Below are 17,287 nucleotides of genomic sequence, written 5' to 3'. Positions count from 1 at the left end.
AAGTCTATAAAGAAAGTTTTAAAAAAAGCGTATTTAAAGGAAATAGACATAATAAATCCACACACATTCTTTTTTATAATCTATTTCCAGGTGCAGCGCACAATCGCCAAACAGATTCAGATGGTTAAGCAGATTGGAAAAGGGCGATACGGAGAGGTCTGGATGGGCAAGTGGAGAGGAGAGAGAGTGGCTGTTAAAGTCTTCTTCACCACAGAAGAAGACAGCTGGTTCAGAGAGACTGAAATATATCAGACCTTCCTGATGAGACATGACAACATTCTGGGTAAGATGACATAAAGGAGAACAATTAGTTTGGAAAAAAAAATAAGAATGCATTCGTAATTCCTATCATTCCTTCTTTCCAACTCCCAGGATTCATAGCAGCAGATATTAAAGGAACCGGCTCGTGGACTCAGCTCTACTTAATTACAGACTACCACGAGAACGGGTCCTTATACGACTACCTCAAGTCCAACACCTTGGACGTCAAGGCTCTGCTGAAACTGGCCTACTCCTCCATATCCGGCCTCTGTCACCTGCACACAGAGATCTATGGCACGCAGGGCAAACCGGCCATCGCACACAGAGACCTGAAGAGTAAAAACATCTTAGTGAAAAAGAACGGATTCTGCTGCATTGCGGACCTTGGACTGGCTGTCAAGTTTAACAGGTACCACACGGCGTTTGAAGACTCTTTTTAATAGAGTTTTGGAGTATCATTTTATTGAAATATCTTTATTCCATTTCTGTTTCTCATCCCTCTCTCAGCGACACCAACGAGGTGGATATCCCTCCCAACCTCCGAGTCGGTACGAAGCGCTACATGCCCCCTGAGGTGTTGGAGGAGACCCTGAACAAGACCCAGTCTTTCATCATGGCTGACATGTACAGTTTTGGCCTCATCGTTTGGGAGATGGCCCGGCGCTGCATTTCTGGAGGTCAGGAGAAAAATCATATGGCACATTTTATTACACATGAACTCAAAGTGTTTTACATTTAAGGGAATTTATATATAAACATGGGCACATCTCAGCAAAATTAACAAAACTAAAACTGCATCTCTTTCTTTTTACTTGAACATGGTTTATACATGCCGAGATGTTTTCTAAATGATGCTGATTCCCATATCTGTTTTTTTCTGAAGGCATTGTGGAGGAGTATCAGCTGCCCTATCATGACCTTGTGCCCACTGATCCGTCCTACGAGGACATGAGAGAAGTTGTCTGTATTAAGAAACAAAGGCCTTCATTTGCTAATCGTTGGACTAGTGATGAGGTATTTAAAATGTTTTTCTATCCCCCTTTCAAACAATTCATTTTTTTTTAAAGTATTTAAATGCATTGATGGCGTTTACTAATGTTTCGTAAATCATTGCGTGACAGAAAAAGTTTGAGAACCACTGATTTAAAGAGTTGGATTAAAAAAAAAGACATATTGGTCAATAATCTATTCGTTTCAACTTGCACAAATGTTTTTTGAAATGATTGCTGTATTCTTATGTATCTGTGCATGTGTCTCCAGTGTTTACGGCAGATGGGGCACATGATGTCTGAGTGTTGGGCTCACAACCCGACCAGTCGCCTCACAGCCCTGAGGGTGAAGAAGTCCCTGGCGAAGCTGTTAGAGACCCAGGACATCAAACTGTGACGGAGCGTTAAGGAGAGATGCTCTCATCACCGGAGACTTGTCGCTGCCACTGGCCCAGCGCCACTGAGCCAATGAAAGAAAAGGAGGGGGAGGGAGGGGGGAGACCGTGAAAGATGGGACAAAGGAAACCGACCGCGAGGACGGGTGATGGAGATAATGGTTGACAGGGAGCCAGAAAAATGAGAGGCAAAAGATTTCTTATGTCAGGGGAGATCTTCCCGCCTATTGTGTGAGCCGCCTCTGCCTCAGACCAAGTGTCCGGGTTGTGCTTTCTGTGAAAGCTGAGTGGTTGTCAGGTCCAAACTGCCCAGACGGACAGAGACCAGAGCGGGAGAGGAGCACTGATATCTCTCTGCTTATTCTAAAGCCATATTGCAGTATTCTATGGGCAGTCTTTTGTACTGTCATAGCTGTCTTCACTTTTTTTTTTTTGGACTTGGTCACTGTCAAGTCTGACCATACTGACTGTCATCCATTAAAAGAAATGTCACGTTCAGTGACCTCATGGTCCATGATGTTATTATTATTATTATTATTATTATTATTGTTATTATTACAAAGCCGAGTAAGACCAAAGTAATGATAAAACATGTCCAGCAGAAACAAAGTTTTCTATATAGTATTCATATGCACATTTTATATCTATTAAAATAAGACCTCTGCATAAAACGCTTGTCATCAACAGATTTGTGACTTTTTGATTGTCCTCCAGAGCGGAGGCTGAGGCTTTGCTCTCCCTCCTTGTCTCTTCTTTCCACTCACGACTAATGTGTTCATAACTTAGCTGACTTCTATTGATTGCCTCGCTGGATGTTAATATGTGTATTTGATGAATTATCTGTGTACAGAATATGTCCCGTCCACTCTACCACTATGGCATGTGCCTTATTTAATCTGTACATATGTGATTGATGAGTGTGTGAGTGGATCTGGATAACATTCCCAAATAAAATGACGATGCATCTCGATGGCTTTTCTATTCATGTCAAACATACATGCTGTAAGATTTATGCCATTAGTCTCATAATGCAAACAAATGATATCCTCATTTTCAATGTCGTGAGTATAATATATTTATAACACACATTTGTATGTTAGTCTTAAAAATGCTTTCTTGCACATATTATACAATTAATATTTCTGCATTTTATTGACACACATATAGCATTTTTGTGAGGTATTATCCGAACACTTTGTAAGTCATGTTGTATGACATACTGCACACAGTATGTCTCTTTAATGAACATTTCCTAAAATCTATTTATTTAACTTCTGTTTCTCCGTCAGTGACACCAACGAGGAGGATATCCATCTCAACCTACGAGTTGGTACGAAGTCTTGTATGCTGCCTAAAATATTGGAAGAAACCCGTAAGCAGACCCAGTGTTTCATGACGGCTGACATGTACAGTTTGGCTCTCATTGTTTGGGAGACGGCCCGACTTTGCATGTCTGGAGGTCAAGGGAAAAAAGAAGGAAAAAAAATGGAAGAAGAAGACCCCGGCGAAGCTGTTAGAGACGCAGGACATCAAACTGATGGAGCGTTAAGGAGAGATGCTCTCCTCACCAAAGAGGGGAAAAAGAGACTGTGAAAGATGGGACAAAGGAAACCAACAGCGAGGATGAACGATGGACACGACAGTCCGCAGGGAGTCTGAAAAATGAGTGGCAAAAAGGTTTATGATGTCACGAGGGATCTGCCCTCCGATGGCCCGAGCCGCCTCCGCCTCAGACCACGTGTTCAGGCTGTGCTTTCATCGTATTTATATGTTCATCTTGAGTCTTATCTTAAAGATCTAACTATGTCCTCTGCAGAAGACACTTGAATTTGAGTTGTCCTTCAAAGCTCAGACTGAGGCTTTGCTCTCGCTTATTGTCTCCTCTTTTGACTCATAATTTCGCTGCAATCCATTAATAATTACATTGCTGAATGTTAAAATGTGTTTTAATGATTTATCTGTGTACATTAATTGTCCTGTCGACTACCATTATGGCAGGTTTCCCATTTAATCTGAACACATGTGATTAATGAGTGTACGAGTATAGAAAACAAAAGCTTGCATATTCATGTTGAACGTTGTTGTGAGATTCACGTTATTAATCTTGCAATGCAAACAAATGAGATCCTCATGCGCCGCGTTCAATGTTGCATATAAATATAATTTATTATTAGTCTTAAAAATTCTTTCTTACACTTTGTACAATAACTTGACAGATGAAATGCAAGCAGTTGCGAGGAACATCATGAGTGGCAGAAACAGACAGGCTACATTCTCACTATACACAATAATAATCATGAAGCTGAACAACACCGAGGGAATGCAAAAGGCGAGCCCACTGAGAATGTAAAGATTGTTTCAGAGAGATGCAAAGTTTGCATAGACGGCTTTTACGAAAACTGGGACAACTGCCATTAAAAAAGAAACGAAATCAAACCAAGAGCCGAACAAGAACACTTGAAACACTCACGAGTGCGGCTGCATCAAGGGAATGTTGCGTTTACAACTATCAGATATTTCTTTTGCACACATTCGGTGTCATCAAAACACTGACGGCTTCTGTCGTTAATGTACAAACACAGGAGTCTGAGTCCGCTCTCCAGAATTACACATGAGTGTCATTCGGTTCTGAACACAACAAGTGACACTTTTTTAAATGATGTGCGATAGTCGGATGGCCGTTCTCCGGTTGACCTCATACACTGTCTCAATTATTTGGTACAAAGCAGTTGTATTCAGTTGCATTGGTCCTACAAAAATATACTTATTTATTCCCTTTCTACCTCTCTTCAATGTCGATGGTTTAATCTTGAACAACATACAAATCATCAGCAACAATCATGAATTTATTCAGTATGGGAATATTGTCTCGGCTCACCCTTTATTTAAGGGGCGATCAATTGATGTAATTAGCCAAGTGACCTGATATTAAACATGCAAAGAAAATAAAGAATAATAACCAATGCAACTTATCAAAAATACTTCAAAGATCTAAAAAAAAATAATCACGTAAAAGAAGCACACGTAATTGAAAATCATTAATTATACATGACATGAATAAAAAGTATTAAAAAGTAGTTACGACAGCAAGACTTAAGCTGTAAAATGGTTACATTATTGATTTCCCTCTGTACACGTAAAGGAGTCATTACTGCACGAGTCCACCTGGAGGCGCTATGACACAGTCAACAGAATGGAACAGGAAACAAAATGCGAGGACACTGCAAAGTATTCCTTTAACAGGCAGCATAAAATACAAAAAAGATATGTATAAATAGGCATATTATTAAATACTATGTTATCACAGGACACATACTCATCCATGGAGTTGCTATGGAGACTGTTTTTTTTTTGTTTTTTTTGAGAATGAGAGATGTTTCCTTTGATCCAAGCAACGCTCCTTTGCTTCTTTGACCTTTGATAGTGTCACACTTCTCAGACGGTTGTCTATGGCAAGGGCATCATCCACATAGTCTATCCACATAACCGGACAGCTGTTTCCAAGGAAACAAGGGGCCAAAAATATCAAGTTGTTGTACCAGAGAGAGAGAGAGAGAGAGAGAGAGAGAGAGAGAGAGAGAGAGAGAGAGAGAGAGAGAGAGAGAGAGAAGCAGCCAGAGAGAAATGACAGAGATTCTTGTTTACCCTCCAAGTTTTCTCACCCTTTGTTGCCAATGTTTAACTGGGTCATGGCTGAGTAGACCTCGCGCTTTCTTTTTCCTTCCTTCTCTCACTACCTGGGTGAGTGTGCATCTCGCGTTTGTCATCGTGATGGCGAATGACTCGCCTGCTTTTTTTTTTTCGGCTTTTTTTTTCATGGCGTCCAGCTCTCTTATTTTCTTTTCGTGTCTTCTTCCCTCCCTGGAATGTCACGCTCCCCGGTGGGCAGGTGTCAGTGTTCAGTCGCTGCGGGAACGAGGCTGTCGTGGCGTCCCATCTCCTCCAGCACCTGGGCCAGGCGGCCGAGGTTGCCGTCAGGAAAATGCTGGGCCTCCCACAAGTCCAGGATCACTCCCGTAGGACTGGACTTGGTGGCAAAGTAGTTGAGATACCTGGGTGAAGGATTGTGGAAGGACCGAGACGGATAGAAAGAGAAGGAAGTATGAGACTGAGGCGTTATATATATATATATATATATATATATATATATATATATATATATATATATATATATATATATATATATATATATATATATATATATGGGGTTACATCTTGATGAAACATAGTACTTGTCTTTTTAAGAAAAACTGAGCCTATATTTTTTTTAATATATCTGTTTGTTGGACTTTATCTGCTTAAACATTATTTTTTTTCTTTCTGGCCCTTCTTGGGCAGATGCATGGTTCATATATTTTATTATTTCTTACTTTCGAAAGAGCATTTCTTGATAAACTGTAAAAATACCTAAATCAGATGTTAAGTATAAAAAACAACACGTATATTAAGTTCAGCATTCATAATGCGACATACATCCACACCAAAGTGTATGAAAGAATATTCTGATTCCTGGCTTGCACAGAACATCATAACTACCATGATGTGCCAAAGCATCGTAACAAATTAGACATGTTATAAATGTCATGACTAAATTATGAGGACTCACGCGCAGTATTATCTGGCTATAGGTGAAGATTCACAATGATTATCAAAGCCATGTAAAGCTGCGTGGATATTTATGTGAAAGTGGAAACTAATGAGCCCCATGTATGCACCATACGGTCGGGTATGAGTCATGACTGAGTGAGAGGTTGGTTGAAGCTTCTCCTTCCTTCACGCCACACTCAGTCAGCGGTCTCGTCCCTCTGCAGCTGCTGCCTGCGATAAGGCCCCCCCGCTGAGCTGGGACCTTATAACTGCACACACTGTATCTCCATCGCACACTATCACCACACAGACTATCAAAGGCACATGGGTGACGTTTTAAAGAAGAGAAGCGTCGCCGTCTCTTTGTCTCTCTCTGCATCTGTCTCAGTTTAGTCAAACTTAATTAAGCTCATTTCAGCAGATGCTTATCCAAATGAGCCGCACTGCCTTCAGAATGTATTTTAATCGAATACAAACAGACTTTAGTTTTGTTCCCTCTGTTATCTTGTTACCTAATTCTTGTGAAAACGAAGAATTTGGCAGCTAAAATTGCACATCACCAACTTTTTGAACAATATGGAGATTGTCCATATTTAAAAAACTAGTCACTCTTATTTATTCTCTTTCATTTTCCCATAAAAACCACGAGGAGCCTAAATCTACTGCCCCTCCTCTTCTCTCTCGGACGGCCCTTTTCCTCCACCCACCTGTCAAGGTTTAGTTTGTGGGCCAACATCCTCCAATCATTTCCTCGGGTCTGTGGTGCGTCCAGACTGCCACACAACTTTTGTCGGATGGAGACAGGGATGCGGAAGGCATTGGGCCCCACCAGTGTGGTGATGTTACTGGCCGGGTCCAGCAGGGACGTGTCAATACTCTGGGAGTCCTGCAGAGAGAGAGAGAGAGAGAGAGAGGAAGAGAGAGACGACACAAATTTAAAGACGATAGGCTTCAAAATTGATCCACTGCACAGACAATGCATGTTTCTATGTTGTATAAAAGGTATACATTTAAAATATGTGTATGTCCTTTTATTGACGTCACTGTAATGATGCAAGTGACTGATTTTCAAATGCATTGCGTCTGGAGGAGTAAGTGCTCCAGGAACCAGAGCAAGACTCAGAGACAAATGAAGCAAGGTCAGGCGGCTCTGGACTGCATGTCCTGTAATTCATCTCATTACTGAGCACAAAGCCAGAGTGCTCCGCCATCCCTCAAGCTCCATCCTCCTGGCCAGATGGCCTTTGTGAAACAAGTGCAGCACGACTGGAGGGCGATTATTCCCCCTCTGCTCTACATCGGCCTGTCGGGACTATGAGAGGGCCCGAGGGTTGAGACTCCCGTCTTCCACCCTGTCTGTCTTTTTGTGAACATTGCAAAAAGAGGTGAAAGGTCGTGGGGAGAGAGGGTGAATTCATTTGAGCATGTCTCACAGCCAAGAGAGAAGGAAAAGCAATGTGACGGAGGGAGGCAGACTCCACATTATTCAAACCAACATTTTAAAATATTATTTTGTGACGCATGGCTCATATCTAAACAAGGCGATTCATTCTTTTACGCAATAGCTTCGGCTGCATTGGATTTATTTCTCATTCGTTGAGCTCCAAGGGATAGTCCAGGTGTTTTGAAGTGGGGTTGTAGACGGTCAGTGTGAAACCTGCACTAGATGATGGCCGGCACGCCAACAGTCTGGAGAAGCAATTTACTGCTGAGGGGAAGATATTGATTATTTTGTCCTTTAGGTGTCTAAAATACATTTCCCTTCTCCCCCCTCACGCCCCGTATATGAAAACCAGTTCTGCCGACATAAGTGCGTACATGAGGTACATCCACAGTACAAGGGTGAGTTACCTGATGGTGACTTTAGTTACTAGATTTAACTCACAGCTTCAATGATTGTCATAAGATTGCTATTTCATCTCACCTTTAAGGTGCTCCAGCTAACCGTGTGATGCGGATCACAATGAACAGTCTGACATTTGTCATTTATCATAAAGCGTAATGCACTTCGATGCACAGGGTTTACCAGCTCAAGTGCAGTGGGCAGCATGACAACACGGTCAATCAAGGACAGACGGGAAGGTTGACAGCACAATAGTTTTACACCTGAAAAGGAGAATTTGTGCAAGTACAAGGCCTACCTCTGACAGTGTGGTGTCCAGCTGAAAAATCTGTCCTTCTCCCTCCACCTGGCGCACACATATCTTACAGGCCAGGTCCACGGTGCTGGAAGAGAAGCGCTCCAGCGTGAAGCAACAGTGGAGGTTTCTCTGTGAGCCGCACCACACTTGCTGGAAGGAAAGCTCCTGCAGAGAGAAGAAGATTTACTCAGCTGTCAGCGAGCGTTTGAAAATGGTTGTCGTCTTTCTGAAAAAAGGTGCACGAGCGGTTTACCTGGTACTTGGCGAGCAGTTTGCTTTTCCACAACGTGTGGGGGACATCGTGAATGGAAAGTCTCAGGTTGTGGGTGCTGTCTTTGAAGTTGAGAGTCTTTGGTTCGTCCAACAACTTCCCGCCCATTTGCTTCTCCATCTGTAAGACTTCCTGAACACACAAACACATAAACACACACCAGTTTAGTTTGGAAAACAAGTATGCTCACCTTGCCACAAATGAACTATTGTGCAGCTGTAAACTGTTGAATTCTGTGAAAGCAGTTTCTTGCAAATGGTCTAATGTTAATCTAGAAATGAAATGTTTTTTTTAATAGTATATTCATCACTGTCCCTCCAGGCTTTAAGAACCTGAATCTGGACCAGCCATCTGAAGCAAACTTCAATGCCTTTGCAGCAGGATCTCTATCACTTCTCATTACCCATTCCCAAACTTAATAACCGTGTTTAATATCCCTGCGCAGTACAATAATCCGTCCTTATCTTTCCTCCATGTAGGTAGATGGAGGTATTAAACAGAGGGAGACAATAGTAGAATAGAGGGATAAAGGTGGCTTATTTTGTGTTGGCGCAGCAGCTACATCTTTCTTACAAATGCAAGCGCTTGTCTCCCCTTGTTATGACACAGCGACACAATGATTTCTCATTCTCCCTCCCAAAGCTCATCTACTGGCTATGCCTACACACACACACACACACACACACACACACACACACACATTAACAAGTCAGTTGAAATGATACACTCACAAAGATCAATAATGCTCACGGACGCATGTCATTTCTGTTACGTAACCTTTCTGCAAAACACAGAGACAAACATATGGTCCCACACAGGCAACCTGCTGTATATTTTACCTTGAGCGAGTCCTGCGTGTCGTCCAGGCAGTAGACTCGGATGTGATATTCCATGGCCGGGCAGGTGACAGGGCCGAAGATGGCTAGTTTGAGGCGCTTGATGGTTGCAGCGCTGAGAGACTGGCCCACGAGGCAGGTGGTACCCAGAGTCTCTGTCAGGATGTGGCAGGACTCATCGTCCATTTGGATGTAGCACGGCGTGGTGAAGTTTTCCTCGCCTACCACCACCACGTCCTACATGCGGACAGGAAGAGCAAAAAGGTGACACAAGTGTGGGAGATAATAAGCTAAAAAAAGAAAAATAGAAATAGTCTGGGCTTCATCATTTTGTTACATTTGGTAGTTGGGAAAAAAACACATTATATATAGAGAAAAAAGATGAGAACAAAAGAAGGCATAATTAAAAGCATTTATTATGCTGTCACTCTGGCTCTGGTCCCTTTGTGTTTTAATTTGTTGCCAAGTATAGACATTAATATCAGAGAAAAACGGTCACTGTTGCTTTCTCCAAGACAAATTCCTGTTCTTCTCAATGTAATTAAATGATTTCTTTCCATTCCTATAAATGACACCATTCAATCTATAAAACATTCACTGGAGACAATCAGTCACAGCTAGTTGAGCTCAATGTGTTGTTTGACTTGGTCAGTCATTTGAACCATCCCCTACGTGTTTGTAAAACCTGTATACCAAGAATTACTCTGATTGGTCAAATTAGTAGCATAGCTAGCCGATGGAATCACTGTCAATGTATTTAAATAGTTGGATGCTGAAAGCTGTGAAACACGGACTCAAGAAGTGAATGTCTCTGGACAAAGAAGATGCCACATCAATGTCTACTGCACAATGGACCAAAACATCAGCCACTTTCAGTATCACAGTTTATATAAAAAAAAATGCTTAATGGGCCTGTACTCTTTTCCAGTCTTCCGAACACTTGAAGCGCTTCAACACTACTTGTTATCTCTCACCCATTCACACCTATTCATACACCGCAGGAATAGGCACAGTGCCACACAGCGACATGGACGAGTCCTCCGAGGACGACCCTGCTCCACCACTGAGCCACAGTCGCCCATTCTCACGCGTGGGCACAATTATTTTGTATCCTTGTGTGATGCTGCAAAGCATCTTACGTTGCAATTCATGTCAGAACATTTTGAAAATGTAGGGAAGCCGAGAGAATTATTCCCCCAAGGGGAATAGTTTAATTGCAGTTGTGGGCAAAAATGGGTTGATTGAAACTGAGTTTCAATTTTAATTTAAAGGAGAGAGAGCACAATTAGGGGTGGCGTTTTATTTTTTATTTTTACAGAAGCTGTGTCCATAAAATATTACACATAGGAAGTGTGTATTACTTCCTAATGCGTCTACTATTTGTAGTTGACCCCTGTAATGGCAGTAATGCCAGGATGTATTTATTTTCCAATAAGACCGCCTCTTGATCTCTCTTGATCTTGCCTTCTCCCTCTCTCTCTAATCCAAACACTCCTGTGAGCAGCACATTGGCTTTAACTCAGCCTATTATGAGAGACAGAAGAGGAATTACAGTATTTTATTGTGAGCTAGGCCGTTTAACAGCAGCATTACGGCTGATCATTAGACTCTTTAACTGCTCCTGAGGGATGGCACTGGGGCTCCTTATTGGGGGATAATTAGAACACACAGTGGAAAAGTAGGATTTTGCTTCATACATATGTGTGCAGGCGCAAACATGACACACACACACAGAGATATTCATACAGCATAAATTATTCACAAATTTGTGACTGCATTCATCAGCAGAGTTTTTTTTCTTGGAGGCGTGGGAGGATGAATCTTTGTAGGAGAGTTACTGAAGCAGAAAGCCCCACATGTTCCTCATTATGTGACCTGCTGTCTTCATCATCATCATCATTACAACACCATCTTCCCTCAATGACGCTGTATTGTATGTGTTTTGACAGGGATGGTGTGTACATATATACATATATACATATATATATAGATATATATATATATAGGATATTACCATCTGCCTTTCTGACAGGTCAGCTATATATAATCAATAGCAAGTGTGTAATTACCACGGGGGAACATATCCCCTCCAATGTATGAATAATTATTATATTTTCAATGATCCAACACGTCTTCGGATGGTCCGAACTCCAGAATTATATTTGAGGTATGAGCACATTTTGACACAAACAGGAGCTTGTCTGATAATTGGTTACTTCCAGATTTCATCAGACTGTATACACACAAGCACAAGCTCACAGACACTTTGTGTTGCTCTTGATCAATAGTATTCCTCCTTATAAATACTCAGTTTACACTGAGCTTTATTGACGGCCTCTGAGTGGTTCACCAATGTCACGGAGGCGTGTGGGGCCAGTCCGGCAGAATTTCTCTGCTTCATAAGTCCTATCATCACATCAGCAGTGGCGATTGTGCCTTCCTGAACGTGATTGTATTCCAGGCACGACTCATTGAGCTGACAGATATATATTAGTTATAGGATGGTGCTAAGTGGTTGGATTTTCACAACTGTGACTGGGCTTTGCAGCATGCTTCAACATTTACCCTCAGCAAAGAGTAGTGCCCTCTTCAAATGTATGCAGTATTAATTTGGGCCCGAAGCCTTGATGGACTTAAAATCCAAATTCTGAAGAAAAGGAAACGTTTTGGTGCTCTTCTTCCGCTCGTGTTGGGCCCCGCTGTTACACAACTCATTAGCCTGTTTTTTACGCAAGCGTCTTACACTTTGAAAATGTTTCAGCACACCCTTGCCTGCGAGAGTTCATTAAAAACCACACGGAAGGAGCGCTTACTCAGAAAGGCTCTCTTGGCAGGTAAAAGAAATGATGCTAATAACAGTCTTAACTGAGCTCTTTCGTATCATCTGAGGTGTACTACTCATTTTTGGAGAGAGGGATAAAAACTGGAACAAATTTACAGCATACCGTGGTTTCTCTGCAAATTATCTGTTTGTGGTAAGTGCACTTTTTGTGTGTCTGTATGTGTGTGTGACAGACAGACAAAATGAAGAAGAGAAGGAGAGAGGGGGATAGGCAGAACACATTCACACTGCTGCCCTCAGCAACCCAACTTATCATCATCAGCACTGTTAATGATGCAGCCTTCAGGTGTAGGGCTTCCAAAAACACAGCACACAGCGCACACAAATAGTCATTCATAAAGGGAAAAAGAAAACAGTCGAGGGGAAAATGCTATCAGAGCTTTTCTATTTCAGCACCTGGTTGCAACAGGGGGTCGCTCCAAGTGCTGAGCTGCAAAACAAAGGAGGGGAAGTGGATCCCCCTTCACCTTCTCCATGCTACCTATTGCTACCACTGCCATGACACAATTTCATTTTTCCCCGATTCCTTTCCCTTTGCTCTTCACCAGGTGGAGTTTTCAACCAACTACATACAGCGTGGATGAGGATAAATCACATGTGTGAATCTAATTTTAGTTGGCAAACATATCATATGAACGGAATACTTCACACGGCTGCCAAAAGCACATTTTCTAACTTAGACTGTCGGGATAGACATAAGAGTCTGCGACACCGTTTTCATCCCTCATCTCACCTCCCAGTGGCTCTGCTGCGACTGGCTCTTGAGCTGGATCAGCCAATCCTGTTGGCCGTCGAACACGGCACAGTGGTGCATGGTGATGATGAGGGGCCGAGTCAACAAGGCCCCGTGGGGCCCACAGCTCACCACGGGGCTCAGCACTGTTTGGCCATCTTCCACCGCGGGCCTGGAGGTGCACAGAGAATAACACACATGCAGCAGCACACAAATGTTGTTTAGTGACAATGTGACAGCAGTTTCAGTGTTTGTGTGACATGGTGGACTTGACAGGGGTAAACAGAGCTCTGGGGCTGGCGGCATTGCATACCTCATGTTGTCCTTCCTCTGAACAGTCACAAACATCTCATACACTCTGCCCTGAGGAATGGCCCCTGCTGGAATAAGCAGACTCACACCTGGGGAGCACAATATACAGACAAACAAAAAGGCTGTTGTGAGTTGTCAGGTAGTTTGGATTCTTTTTGCTGCCAATGCCGATGTCAAGAATGTGTTTAATAGGTTTCTTTCGTGAAATGGAGAGTCAGTGAAAGCACAGACAGATCAGACCAGCATGAAGACGTAAAATTAGTATTGCATATGTATATTTACATAGTGAAACAAAGGTCCCTAACACTCTAATTTAACAAACAAAATGGACAGATAGGTATAAACCAATTCCTTCTCATGGCTATACTATTAGGATATGTATTACTTCACCAGGAAAGCGCATTTAAAGCCCCAGTGAAAAGTGATAAATATTTTAATAACAGAAATAGAGTAATAATCACAATTCCCCTCAGCCTCACTTATAAAAACTATGGCAGTTTATTGCCTTCTCCTATGGCACCGGGAAATGGTGTGACATTTCATTTCTAAAATCAATGATCTCTCTGCTCTTCATAGCATCCTCATAATGCTGCAGACAGCATGATTTACATTTTTCCATTTCAGATTGATTTGATATGATGTCCTGTCCAATGTCTTTTTTAGGACCCCCCCTCACACACACGCACACGCACACACACACACACACACACACACACACACACACACACACGCACACACACACGCTCACACACACGCTCACACACACGCTCTCTCTCTCTCTGGAGGGGTTTCTCAGATAGCTCATTGATTTCCCATGTCCTTGTACTGAACTTTTCAAAAAGGTGACAGACAGCTTCTCTTGCTAGCTAGCAAGGCAATCACAACTCTGCCACGGGGACGTCTCGCACACTGCCACTCTCCCTCACAGCAAAGCTTCAAAAGAGATAGGAAATGCATTTTAAGATGCAAAATACCAAACAGCCACACTGACGGTGCCACAACATATTTCATTACCCAGACTCACGAACAGATCAAATATCAAATGTGCTCTTTCCTCTCTCTCTGCCTATGTAACATGATGAGGTGGCTGAGCCCAACTAGCAGCTCAGAACATTTTTACAGGAATCAAAACGCAGGAAAAAAAAACAAAAGTTAAGAAACTTGAGGAGTCGGTGTATCCTTTAATGTCTGCTAGTTTGTCTTTGACTGTCAACATGCATCTCTGGCAAGTTACAGACAGCCCACATGTGTTTAAAGTGAGGACAGCGTGGCTAATATAAGCTGCCTGAAACAGTATGCCTCTAAGGTCAGTACTGCAGTGCACACACACCTAAAGTATCCATCAGCCCTTGTCACACTGTGTGCAGTCAACACACTGATAGGTTGCATCTGGTTTGGCTTAGTATTTTATGGTCACATCTGTGTGACGTGACCTTGATCCTGATAAAGGTGGTAAAGCGACGGCTCACATCTCATACATCTGGAACATAATGTGTACTGTATTTCTAAAGGTAGAAACAATCATACCAGAACTTATTGTCAGTTGTGGCTTATTTCAGCATGTGTATTGAGAAATGTGATTATTTGCTTTCTTACAGATGAAAAGATCAGACCCCCTATCATCTGTCCGCTAAATATAAAGCCACAGCTAGCAGACGGCTAGCTTATCTTAGCATATGGACAAGAGGGAAACACCTAGCCTGACTGTCTGATGGTAACAAAAGACCCCTGCCAGCATCTCCAAACACTAATTAACACTTCATATCTGGTTTGTTCAATCCGTATCTAAAAAGTGTGATAAAAAAAGGGAGGAGGGATTTGTGTGTGACATAGGTTAACCCTACCAGTATGGAAATATGTGCACACCCACACATAGTCACATGCTCACACATGCACAAACATAATTATACTAAATGCACCTGAAAGGAGAGCCACTGGTAGATGAAAGCATGCCGCTCCAATCAAACTAGTTAATGAGTTTTAGGATGAACTATGAATTTGCTGGAACTTGTTGATCCCTCTTTTAAGAATGAGAGCTCATTTATTCCCTTCTTATACGATGCTTATCTCTGCATATATCAAAATACACTTCAGCTTTTGCCTGGTTAAACAAATGATATTCAATGAATCACAGATTCAAAACGCAGAAATGTGAACACACGTCCTCCTGGTACAGTACCTGAGTTGGGCACAATGAGGTGGCCTCCCTGGGAGCTGAAGGAGCCCAGCGCGGTGCAGGATGGATCCCGAGTGCGGAGGAGCGTCTGGGTCTGTGTGCGACGGCCCATCGTGCAATCATTGTTGTCCAGGAGGCAGTGCGGTAGCTTAGGCGACAGTTTAGAGGAAAATTCCCCTCCCAGGTCATCTTGTGGGGTCACTAAGCCGGAGGAGTTGTACACCTTAATCTTCAGGTTGGGAAGAGGGTCCAGCAGAGGGGAATTAGTCATGGGGATTTTGTCAGCCACGTCATGGAGGGCGTAGACGGGGCCGCGGTACATGGCGGCCGCTGAGGTCAGGTCAGGGGGTGATGTGAGGAGATCAGCTGGAACAGAAAAGAAAGTGACATCAGTCAAAAGTCTTGAGAGAAGTTGTGTGGTCATTGGTCGTTGCATCTTCTTTCCAACTGGTAGGAAAACAACTTAAAACCAAAATAGCCGCGAGGAACTGAAGTGTTGGCGGCAATCAGCGAGACTCCTGCCTGACTTTACTCATTTATTTTTTCACTCATTAGGGAGGTCCACTTCACCACCAAGAAGCATTACTCAGTCAGAGAAGTTACAGGCACAGCTGTGATTCATGAGTAACAGATGGCATCACTAACGCTCAGTTAACCAATAGGTATAAGGATTAATGTGTAATAGCTGTGCTGAGTGGGTGGAGCGATGACTGTGGGAGCGCTCTGTCCTCCAGCTTCTGCGCTACCTTCGACCCCTCTCTGCTTTCCAACACCACCAAGTTTCTGCATGGCGAATATGTCAATGTAGGTTACAAAGTCTTCAAATAAAACACGAGATGGGTAAAATAAAGATTCATGCTTATTCTCATTTCCATTGTTTGTGGTAGCACAATAGTTGTAGTAGTATTCATGTTTGTGTCATTGCAGTATTCTGATTATGTCTCAAGCCAGTTTTTTTTAAAGAAGTAAGTAAGTAGAGTTCCACACTAGTTTAGGAATGGCTCAAAATAAATAACCTAATATTATTATGCTGACATTGACCGTCAGTCCAGACAGTGTTGATTTGTTTATCTACGACCATCAGATCCCGTCTGCGGTCATCTGGTTCAGACATCTACTGATTTGGACTGCCAGAGGCTATCAATATAGTCGTGAAGTACATTTGAAAACATATTTTTCTTTCACAAATATTCTTGTATTTAATCAAAAAAAAAAGCTCATGCATTGACATGTATTTGATGCACGTCCAATAGTGACAAAAATCACACATTTAGCAAATACTTTGTAATTAAATACCCAAACCTTATTTTCCTTGCTATTATTTTCCAGCTTTTCTTTTTCTGGTTCCTAAAAGCTCGGACTGACTTTCACAACACAATTCCTCTGATCTGTCCTTTGCCCTGCTGTCTTATTACCCAGCTCACTGCCACCTGTCCTCAGCTCTGCGACGTATTTTCAAGTCATGCGTCACCAGCTCAGATCTAATTAGAGTTTAATATGCGACATGCAGGCTGGCCTTATTATGCCTTAATGAAGGGGCATAGTTCGGTTTATCATCACAGCGACGAGCATTTTAATAGTTTCACCACCTCACCAGCAAAAAACATGCTGCCTATAGTCCTCTCACAGGCTCCCTGCTCATCTCCAATCAAAAAGGCACATTTACATTCACACCATCACTAACACGCGTGTGGCGCCAGTGCAACTTATCTCACCATGTGAATGCTTTGGGTTGCTATTGCAA

General features: G+C 42.5%; 2 protein-coding genes across 7 annotated transcripts in view; one reads left to right on the top strand and one right to left on the bottom strand.

Moving 5' to 3' along the window:
* The window catches only part of bmpr1bb (bone morphogenetic protein receptor, type IBb), a 45,144-nt gene extending 42,546 nt beyond the window's left edge, over window positions 1-2,598 (top strand). For all 4 annotated transcript variants that reach the window (XM_068573855.1, XM_068573853.1, XM_068573857.1 and 1 more), the window contains 5 exons: window positions 91-283; window positions 373-670; window positions 769-938; window positions 1,145-1,275; window positions 1,522-2,598. In XM_068573855.1, coding sequence (XP_068429956.1) covers window positions 91-283; window positions 373-670; window positions 769-938; window positions 1,145-1,275; window positions 1,522-1,647 — 918 coding nt within the window. In that variant the 3' untranslated portion in view covers window positions 1,648-2,598. The remainder of the gene's footprint in view (window positions 1-90; window positions 284-372; window positions 671-768; window positions 939-1,144; window positions 1,276-1,521) is intronic.
* A 1,156-nt stretch (window positions 2,599-3,754) lies between these two features.
* unc5cb (unc-5 netrin receptor Cb) overlaps window positions 3,755-17,287 on the bottom strand; it is a 103,323-nt gene continuing 89,790 nt past the window's right edge. The window contains exons 10-17 of one of the 3 annotated variants that reach the window (XM_068573865.1): window positions 15,547-15,909; window positions 13,369-13,456; window positions 13,056-13,227; window positions 9,484-9,717; window positions 8,627-8,776; window positions 8,374-8,538; window positions 6,940-7,118; window positions 3,755-5,697 (exon numbers count right to left, since the gene is read on the bottom strand). In XM_068573865.1, coding sequence (XP_068429966.1) covers window positions 5,538-5,697; window positions 6,940-7,118; window positions 8,374-8,538; window positions 8,627-8,776; window positions 9,484-9,717; window positions 13,056-13,227; window positions 13,369-13,456; window positions 15,547-15,909 — 1,511 coding nt within the window. In that variant the 3' untranslated portion in view covers window positions 3,755-5,537. The remainder of the gene's footprint in view (window positions 5,698-6,939; window positions 7,119-8,373; window positions 8,539-8,626; window positions 8,777-9,483; window positions 9,718-13,055; window positions 13,228-13,368; window positions 13,457-15,546; window positions 15,910-17,287) is intronic. The other 2 variants (XM_068573866.1, XM_068573867.1) reach the window with 2 other exon arrangements.

The sequence above is a fragment of the Clinocottus analis genome, unplaced genomic scaffold (genome assembly GCF_023055335.1).
Source record: "Clinocottus analis isolate CAN_PGR_092001 unplaced genomic scaffold, fCliAna1.0.p SCAF_13, whole genome shotgun sequence".
In the NCBI taxonomy this organism is placed as follows: Eukaryota; Metazoa; Chordata; class Actinopteri; order Perciformes; family Cottidae; genus Clinocottus; species Clinocottus analis.
This window is presented reverse-complemented; position numbering and strand designations above follow the sequence as displayed.